General features: G+C 39.1%; 1 protein-coding gene across 1 annotated transcript in view; it reads right to left on the bottom strand.

Annotated features, from left to right (window-relative positions):
* Positions 1-6,838: 6,838 nt before the first annotated feature.
* The window catches only part of STEAP2 (STEAP2 metalloreductase), a 29,527-nt gene continuing 25,892 nt past the window's right edge, over positions 6,839-10,473 (bottom strand). The window contains exon 5 of the mRNA XM_032780897.2: positions 6,839-9,125. Within this exon, the coding sequence (XP_032636788.1) occupies positions 8,841-9,125 (285 nt within the window). The 3' untranslated portion in view covers positions 6,839-8,840. The remainder of the gene's footprint in view (positions 9,126-10,473) is intronic.

Here is a 10,473-nt window from a genome sequence, read left to right as displayed (position 1 = left end):
AATTGTACCTGGTAGTTGGAGCAGAAGCAGAAGTCAGGCCTAACAGTCAGAGCAGGCATTGGTAGCTAGGAATCAGAGTTCAGGGTCAGAACTGGAGTCCAAGGCCAGATGCCAGAGCCAAGGGTCAGAGCCAGGGGTCGAGAAAGAGAGCCAGGGGTCAGAACTGGGTTATTTGGAGTGAGGCAAGGTAGGGGCAGGTTTGGGGCTAAGGCTAGAACAAAGCAGGAGCTAAATCCACTATAGGCAAATATTTTGAGTAGCTGCCAAATTACTGCGGTGGTAGGCTTAAGAGCTGGTCTGCTGACTCTTGCAACCAATCAGTCAGTATAGCCAAACAGGCAGCCTACTACAGGCCAGTTGTGCTCATTAGGGGTATGTCTACACAGCAAAGAAAAACCCACAGCTGGCCTGTGCCAGCCAACTTTGGCTCACTGGGCTGTTTTGTTGCTGTGTAGACTTCCAGGCTCAGCCTGGAGCCTGGGCTATAGCATCCTGTGAGGTCGGAGTGTCCCTTGAGCCCAGAAGTCCTCACAGCAATGAAGCAGCCCTGCACCCTGAATTCTGCAAGCCTGAGTCAGCTGGTATGGGACAGCCATGGGTTCTTCTTTGCTATGTAGACATACCCTTGGTTGCCCGGAGACTAGCTCTTCTGTAAGCCCTGCTTTCTGACAGCTCCTTTCCCACCACAGACCACTTTGTCTACTCTACTTCCCCCACCAGCCCCCTATTGGTGGGCTTGCTTCCTGTAAATCTGCACAGGTGTAGCAAGGTGGGCCAAAAGGATGGAACAGAGTACCACAAGATCCTTAAAGGGGCAAGCCACCTTGTTACAGTTAAACAATGGTAGGGTTTCCCAGGAGTGGCAGAACGCGGTGGCAGGTGCTAGTGCCCTGCAATGGAAATCTTGTAGGGCCTGCCCCTATGTAAACTTGTGCACGCCCAGGGGCAGTGGCAGGTGCAGAAGTGAGACCAGGAGCTGGATGGACTGAAGGAGCCACTCTGGGGCCCAGGATTGGCTGGGGAGCAGAGATCAGAACCCAGAGGGGCTGGAACAGGCCTGGGAGCAGGTAGGAACTCCCAGAACCCTAATTCTCAGGCTGGCTTCCCCACACCCCTCCAAGTCTCAGTATTTCCCCTCTAGGGTTGCCAACTTTGGTTGGATGAATTCTTGGAGATTTTATCACGACATAATCTTTAATTAAAGATTAAGCTTTAATTCCTGGAGACTCCAAGACAATCCTGGAAGGTTGGCATCCCTACTTCCCTATTCCCCATCCTTCCTCTGCCTCCCCCCATTCACAGAGAATTTTTGCCCCCACCCTCTGAGGCTTCCTGTCCTAGGGTTAGGATTATAAAGGGTAGGACTCTTTAGGCTGGGGATAAGGTTAGAAAAGTTAAAGCATCCCAGGCTAGGGTTAGGGTGACGAACCCTCCTTGGTAGTCGTAGATTGGAGATTGCTCTAAATTATGCTAGGAGAATGACCTGGAATAGAGTGGACCTGGTTTTAGGCATGCAAAGGCCAATTTTATACCCTTCATCCCTGAGCTGTACTATGAATTCTTCAGCTACTGTATGGGATTTGGGCTATAACTCAAATGTTTTTTTATTGAACATTTTTATCTATATTTTTCTCATACAGATTATCTTGATAATGCTAACTGGTTTGGAACTCATTTAATCTTGGATAAATCTGATATGAATTTTTTTGGACTGTTGTCTGGGCAGTCAATCCTGTGCTCTGTGTACTGAACTAAATTTTCTGAATTTCAGAAATAGATCAAAAGTACACTGGAATATTACAGCTTTAACTGTGTAGTGTTTGACTGACAAATGTATGGAAACCATATGTAAATTGGGCAGCATTATCTGTATATTATAAGCTTGGGTCATGAGACATTTACTGGTCAAGTGTTCCAAATATCACACTGCCAGGATTCATTTGCTCTCACTGCAACTTCTTCATGAATCAAGCTTTTTTTGCATGGGATGAAAGCAACGTTGTACAGGGCTGACTCTAGAGGTTCTGCTGCTCTAGGCAAACATCAATCCCTAAAAACCTGCAGTCAACCACACATTTTATGAAATTTGCTATCCCAGACAATTGGCTTATATGGTAGAGCCATCTCTTTCACAGTAAATTGATAATAAAATTATCCTTTCTATAATGTTTGATAATAATTATCCTTTTATAGTGTTTTGCATCAGAAAATTTTAATTCACCACATGCCAGGTACTTTACAACGGTGGACCCTGAGAGGTTCCTGTTGTTACTGCACATAACTTTTCTGAGTGAGAAGACATTTCAGTGCGTTTTTTTTCTGAACTCACTTTAAATTACATAAAGCAATGAGAGGCAGTATAGTCTAATAGGGAAAGCACCAGAGGTCTATGCCCAGCTCTGCTACTAATATACTGTTGACCTTGCTGATATTTACCTCTCTGTGCCTTTATTTCCTTCCACTCTTCGTCTGCTTGGACTGGAAGCTCTTCAGGGCAGGCACCGTCTCACGCTATGTATCTGTACAGAACCTAGCACAAGGGGGCACCGATCTCAGTTGGGGCCCCTAGATGCTATTGTGATGCAAATAACAAATAAAAGCAATCACTATAATGTATGAGAAAATGGTGCAGCAGTTGAACAAACTAGGGAAAAACAGACACCAATGGTGAAAAAATTTTCATCAGTGAGACAGGCAAGGCACAAGTAGAAAGAGGCATGAAAGTGTAATTTTGGACATTGAAGATATCAGACACCTGTTTCATTGTTTGTAAGAGATGATTTTGTATTATTGGTCAGACCTCTTCTGCAGAGAAGCAGCAACATGGGGAGGTTATACAAGGTAACATAAACTTGCCAAGTTCACTGATTTGTGCACAGGTGAAACTGTGACTTCATTGATGTCAATGGAAGTTAAGTTACTGACTTTGATGTGTCAGGATCACTCCAAAGCATAATTTTTATTTCTCTCTCTTGTCATAAATTTCCTTGAAACATATATAATGCTTCCAGAGAGGAGTGAGGGAGGGGAAAAGCTATTCATTTATTTTCCCATTGAAACACTTTTGCTTTTTCATACCCACAACCAAACAGGAAGAACACCAGCACTTGACAAACAAATTAAGCAGTCTCGCTTTTGCCTCAAATGTTTGTACTTTGCTCCTGAAAAATGTACTGACTATATTGCTAGTATTACAGTATTCAGTTTGTGCAACTGGAAGAAAAGAGGTGTGAATACTTGTAATAAGGTATGGGGCAGCCTCCCGCAGTGTATTTTTTAAAAATTAACTGTCATTCAGCCCATTCCAGAGGAAAACAAATGTGCTCTTCAGAAGCATTTTTATGAGCCCCACAGCCATTTCCTCTCTACAGGAGGACATATTAATCAAATCCCAAATGCATGTAAAAGAAAGGCAAAATAAAAAACACTAAGTTGAAATTTGAACAAGTCAAAATATTTGATATTAAGATTTTATTGATTTTTATGTAAAACAGATTCTATGGAAAAATATGTGAAAGCACTGCCAGTCATTTATAATAGCCCTGTTCAGACAGACAACACAAACAGTAACTGACAAAGTTGGAGTACACAACTACAGAGAGGACTGTCAAGTAAGGATTGCACAGAGGAGACTCATAATATGTTCACTATGAAACATTGTCAGCAAGGCATGAGAAACAGTATACAAAGATTATGGAGATCATTGTTTAAATTCGTTCAATGTGTCACTCATTTTAAAGGTAGCAATCTAGTTAACTGAAGCAGTATCATGTAGTGATAAAATATGAGAACTTGAAAGTTACTTATTACATTTATAGGAAATACTTATAAGAACTAGGATGAACAGCCAATAAAGGCAAAACTTTTGTGCTCCAAGAAGTACTGCTTGAAAAGAACTACTCATATGCCTCCACTACCACTGAGTCTGTTCACCTAACTCTTGAAAATATCATATTGAAGAAATCAATCTATCTAATATTTATTTGCATGACATTTCTGAGCCAGGTTCCTAACTCTATTCAAACATTGTGAAATTCATAGCTACTCGAGAATAAACAACAGCTGCCTTAACTGTTCCTTCCCATTAATGCTATGAGGGCTGCATTTATAGCTAATTACACATTGAACATGTACAAGATATTTTATAAGTGATTTACCAACAAATGAAAATACAGTTGCATGTTCTCATGTTGGCACGTCACATGCTATACAATGTTGGAACAAAATTCAGACGTGGCACCAGTACACTGTAAATGTAACATTGTCACCAACTAAGTAAAGAACTTAAAATACAACCAAATCTCAAAATAATTTACCTATTAAAAATTCAAACTTCAACAAGCTGATGTTTATCAGCTTTGTATATAATAGCGCTATTTAACAGAATTACACTGTCAAATTAAGCACAAATATGAAATATTTTTATGGCACTATATAATAAACGTAGTGGATAAAAAATACCATAATCATCTGCAGAAAACAAAGAACATGTTTCAAAATGTCATTCCAATTATTTACTGCAGAGAACATTTACTGATAAGAGTGCATTTACTGCTAGAATGTGTGCAGTATTGCATTATATGTTAAGTGGTATTTTGTTATGAAATATGGCAGGGGTGGCAAACTGTGGTTTGTGAGCCACATGTGGCTCCTTTACAGTTAATGTGTGGCTCGTGGAGCCTCCCATTCACCACCTGACTGTGGGGAGGGCGATCTTGGGGCTTCTGCCCTGTGGTGAGGTGGTAGGACTAGGGGCTTCTGCCAGTGATGACTGGTGCCAGCTGAGGGGGGGGCGGCACAACTTAAATGTTTGCCCTCACCAGCAGCTTGAGTCACGCCCCACCAGCACCCTCTTCTTACCCTCAGTGGCCCCTCCCTGCAGATCTCAGGAGTTAGCTCTGAGTGGACAGGCAGCAGTAAACAGCTGGGAGCTGTAGGGAGGGAGACTGAGTGGGGCCAGCAAACCCTGGCAAAAATGCAGGTAGACATGTGACCCTTTGGCTTCTGTCCAGCAGAGAGGGAAGTCTCAGGTCTTCAGCCTGGCACCTGCGCCTGCGGGGATCAGAACTTCAGCAGGAGCCAGGCTGAAGCCCTGAGCCCCGGCAGGCGCACCCTAGCTCTCAAACTTATGAATATTGTCATATGTAGCTCAGCAGGTCAGTAAGTTTGGCCACCCTTGGTGGCAAGGAAGAGAATTCAGTTATTTTCATTCTATATAGGACATAATATATAGGATATCCCTACAATCAATAAACGGTGAATGCAATGTTGCATAAAAATATATCATTCTCAAAGTTGGTTGTTGAAGTTATGCACCTAAATCTATATTTAGGCACCTAAATAATGGAGATGTCTAACTGTAGACAACCAACATTAAGAATTTTGACTTCAGAACTTGATCCTGCAAATCTGGACTCACTGGAGAAGTTCTTATGCAAACAGTTCCATGGAAATCAGAGATTAACCACATGAAGAAAGATTTCTTACATGAATAGAAGTTGGCAGGATCTGATCCATAATATGTGCCATACAAGACCTCGCCATTTTACTTTCAGAATTCTTGCTAAATAGAATCAATCTTTACAATAAAGTAAATTACAAAATATTTAATAGCAAGTCAGTTTGTTACTCCAGTTAGAAATGAATACATAGGCTAGCTGGGTACACTATTACATATGTAGCACAAAAATTTCATAAAATTTCTTAATTTAGTTGATCCAAAAATATAAGCTATTTCTTCACACTTCAATATTTCAACTTTCAAGTAACATAAAATAAAACGCACATATTTGTTATTTCCCATACACATGGTTTGAACCCCCCCACCCCCACCAATGCATAACAACATTTTATTTAAGAAACATCATGTGGTCCAGATTTACCATGAGTTTAAACATTCTTGAAATGAGTTAATCATGAAATGATCTAATTACTTTTTACATATGTTAAGCAGCATACTACACTGTATGATTTTTTTCCTGTTAGAATGAAGTATTTCTTTCCGCATAGAAATAAGGATAAATATAGTGCATCACACACCACAGAACAGATGGACTAAGGTGGCAATGCACAGTTGCTACTGTATTTTAATAATGCAACAATATTAATACTGTATTAGTGCCACAGCAATATTCCTAAAACATCAAACAAGATCTGGAAAGTTCTAGGAAAGATGAATTTTAGTTGGCATTTCTATATATTATGATAAAATTAATACAAACGTATTAAATATTGAAATAGTAATAGTCACAATCAGTAATAATTTTAGCTCAGTTGTACCCATGCAAATTCAGTGATTTCAAAAGGGCTACTGGAGTAGAACTGGGAGCAGAATTTGCTCCATGGCATTTACCGTATTCTGAGTCTTCAGGATGTCATACATTCCAATATAAGCTAGAAATTCTGTTCTCTTAGAATTCATCCCTCCCAACACAGTAGTTGGTTTTGTGCTGGGAACTAAGTGGGCTGGTACAGACAAAGTCCACCTACCCCTCTTTACAGCTTTGTATAGTGGCTGCTGACCCTCTGCACACATGGGGGAAATTTTTTTAAATGACATGTTTTTCAAAATATATCAAGAAAATTGGTTGAATTCCCCCAGCCGCCCAAACATCCCCTATTTGTCTAATCCCCATTTTTTAGTAGGCTTTCACTGGATAGTAAAGAGAACTAGAGACATGCAACACTGATTGTTTAGCTTGGCAGAGGTTCATGCAAATACTTAATTTTGTATGCAGTGTTATCCTATCTCTGAAAACTGGAAGGGAATCTGAAAGGTCACTGAGTCTAGCCCCCTACCTTCACTAGCAGGACCAAGTGCTGATTTTGCCCTAGATCTTTAAGTTGCCCCCCCCAAAGGCTGGGCTCACAAGCCTGGGTTTAGCAGGCCAATGCTCAAACCACTGAGCTATCCCTCCCTTATTATAGTTGTGTTGGTCCCAGGGTGTTAGAGAGACAAGGTGGATGCAGTAATATCTTTTATTGGACCAAATTCTGTTGGTGAGAGAGTCAAGCTTCCTAAAGACAAAAAGATATTAACTAACCCACCTTGTTTCACTTTATGTTGTGTCATTTTGAGGAAGTCCTCTGCCTGGAGTTTCAGTCTGGGTTTTGAGTTTGAACAAACCCTATATCTAAAGCAGAACACAGGCGAAACCATGTAAACTGCAGATTTTTTGTGATACTGACAAAACCATAAATGGGCCTAGGTTTGTTTTAAAGGCTTGGAGGCTGTAATGAATGTTGAAAAACCTAACTGAGGTTCTTCAGTTTGTAATGAAACTAAAAACAATTGGCACTGAGTTAGTTTGGATTTATGCTGGTGTAAGTGGGAGCAGAATTTGGCTCTAAATACATATTGCCTGGGTGTAGGGCTCATTACAAAAGTAGGCAGTAAAGTCAATGGGACTACTCATGTACTCAACTTAAGTATACACAAGTGCTATATGGATCAGAGTCATATTGCAGATATTTATCATAATGATGGAAAATTATTGCAAAAATGTGAGGAAAGAAAACAATTAAAGACAGCAAAACTGTAATACTGCAAAAATAGGTAGAGATGTAGAGCCAGATTCTGCACTTTGATGCATGAGAACAACTTCCACTGATTTCTATAGAAGCAGCACGAGTGTAAATGAGTAGAGTTTGGCCTATTCCGTAAAGAAGGAGAAAACATGCTAAAGTAGTCATTGATAAGTCATTCTAAACAACATTCAGAAAGCCTCAGAAAGCCTTAGGAAACCAAAATTACAAATTTTAGAGGGAAATTTCCATTTCACAAGATCATCAACTCATGTTAAAATGCTGAAGTATAGAAATATCTGTTTTTATTTCTTAAAAATTTACAGTAAAGCATTCCCCACAGATGGCTGTAAAAACAAAAGTTTCATATAAAAATAGAATGGGGTATTTGTGCAACAAAAGTACGTTAAAAGATCTTCAGGTTGAAAGAGAGGCAAATTCATGTGCCATAACTGAAACTCGAACACAGAAACACACAGATAATGTTAACATTATGGTTGTTCTCTGTTGTGTTTAAGATATTGGAAGTTTCACCCATAAAGTTCAATTTTTTTATTGCAAATTTCTCCCAACTTTAATTTTTTAAAATAATTTTTGGCATGTTTTATTTTTAAAGTGATCATTAGTTGATTGTACAAATTTATATAAATCCTTCTTGCACTTTCAAAGTATTGGATTGGATTTTCACTGCAATGACTCATTAACGTCAATGGACATTACAGGTCTAAAACCATATGCAGCACTTTGAAATCATAGTCCTTAATGCAACTAACATTTTTATTATATTCAAGTCATGTTTTGGTTCAAAATCCTTGTTGACCTACACAAATATGTGTAATGTATGTGTGGAATAAATAATTTCAACTATTAAAAATTTAATCTCAGCTGTTTCAAAACATGTTTATTTTCTAAATTATTAAAATATATTACTCTACATTCTGGACTGACTAACTAAAAATGATCGTTTTAATAAAAGAAGTACTGTCTGGAACATTTGCTATCAGTCAAAGAAATGCTGTCTGGAACATTTGGTTTTAATTATAAAACCACAATGTTTGTGATACAATTGTGCAAAGAAGCATTTTAAAAATCCTGATTTCACATTGTTTGCCCTCTTGTAACTTAAAATTGAAGTGATTTTTTTTTTTTAATTTTTGAAGAAAAATAAATTGCTCATTCCTTGGCTGAGAGCTTGTACCATATGCCAAGCAAGTCCATAGCAACTTTTACACATAGTTATATAAACTCCTAAAAACACAAGTTTTAAAACAAAAAGACAAGTGACAACTGTAGTGCTAATGGACACTATTCTACCATCACATCACCGTAATCCTTTCTGGTGAGAGATGTGGAACAGTCCCACCTCTTTCTTCCATAACTTGGCTTTTTTCCCAGCCTCTTCTGATTCTTCTCAGTTTCCTGCTTATACATGGAAAGAGTAAAATGATCTTACCTACAATTACAATAGAAGGCAAAACAAGGGCAAGAACAAAGTTTGGTGGTGTATAAAACCTGTAGTATTCTTCTTCAAAGGCTCTTTTCCACCCATAAATTAACACATGGAAAGTACTTATGAGCAGAGCGACATATCCCAGTGTAGACTTTGGGAAAAAACAGGGAAAAGAAACAGAAGTTAAAACTTGACACATTATCAGCCACACCTACTATACCTTTAAAATTTCAGCCAGGTTAAAAAAAATCTCAATGTTCTCATTATTGTAATGTGCTGAAAATTAAGGGCTAAATTCTACCCTGATTTACATCCCATCCCTCTTGGCTTCCACATGCTTGCTCTGCTTTGAAAAGGTAAGAGGTCCTCAAACATGTAAAGCAAACAAACTAGTCAAAATCTAAAATCTGGCAGTCCATTGAGTTTCAAGAGTGTAAATAATGAAGTCAATGGAGTTATGTAAGAGTAAAACTGGTGGTGTGATATCAGATTCAGGTACCCAGTGTGTCGCATGAGAGAACAAAGGGCTGGTTTGCTCAGTCATGAGTATCAAGCAGTGTGGCTATGCAGGAGGAGTCCTGGAAAGGAACTCCCTGATCACCATTGCTCTTACAAGGAGAAAGGATTAAATTGTGACACCCCTAAAGGATGCTGCCTGTTTCCCCATCACAATGGCCCAGCTCCACTGGTCAGATGGTGGAATCAAGACTTGGACCACTCCTTACGATGATGATACCACAAGCATACACCCATTAACTGGAGACTCCCCAGATAAAATCCAGTATGAGATGCTGGAGCCCTGCCTTTTCTTCCTATTGCTCAAAAAACTATGGGAAATTCCTTGCAAAAACCTATGCAAAAAGAACATTAAAGCTGCCCAGTTAAGCACTCAGTAGTCAGGAAATTAAGATTGCATCTGTAATGATAGCTGAATCTGACTTAAAAATGATTCTTAGCTGCATGATTGTTCTTTCCTTCTGAAATAATATAACTTTTTTGACATCCTTATAAAACGCATGTGATTAGGGCTTCCATAGGGATTCTTACCCCCATTCTTTTGTGTATAAACAATTTTTGTTGCCACCCTTTATCAGGCAGTACAAAACAGCCTGTTACAGGTGTAAATAGTTGTAGGAAAAAATTGTATAGTATATTTTTAAAATATCACAAGTGGAAATGTGCTATGTCTCTATGCTTACGTACAAGAGGTAAAGTTGCACAGGTAATCTTAACGTTGGCTTAACTTAATTTCTTGAATTGAGTGCTTTAAAACTTTTCATTTTAATATCACATCCCTTCCCTGACAACTAGTTAATGGGGATATCTGGAGTGTAGGGGGCTACACTCCACACCTAATCCTAAGCACATCGTCAACAGAACAATTATGCAGACTGAGTTAAAAGCATTAGCCTGCATTCTAGAAATCCCAAACCACCTTAAAAATTACTGGAGCAGTGCTCTTAACTGTGGTGTTTATCGTATGAAAGGAAACACTTCAC

Source organism: Chelonoidis abingdonii, chromosome 2 (assembly GCF_003597395.2).
Source record: "Chelonoidis abingdonii isolate Lonesome George chromosome 2, CheloAbing_2.0, whole genome shotgun sequence".
NCBI lineage: Eukaryota > Metazoa > Chordata > Testudines > Testudinidae > Chelonoidis > Chelonoidis abingdonii.
The sequence above is the reverse complement of the archived record's forward strand: the minus strand, read 5'-3'. Positions and strand labels throughout refer to the sequence as shown.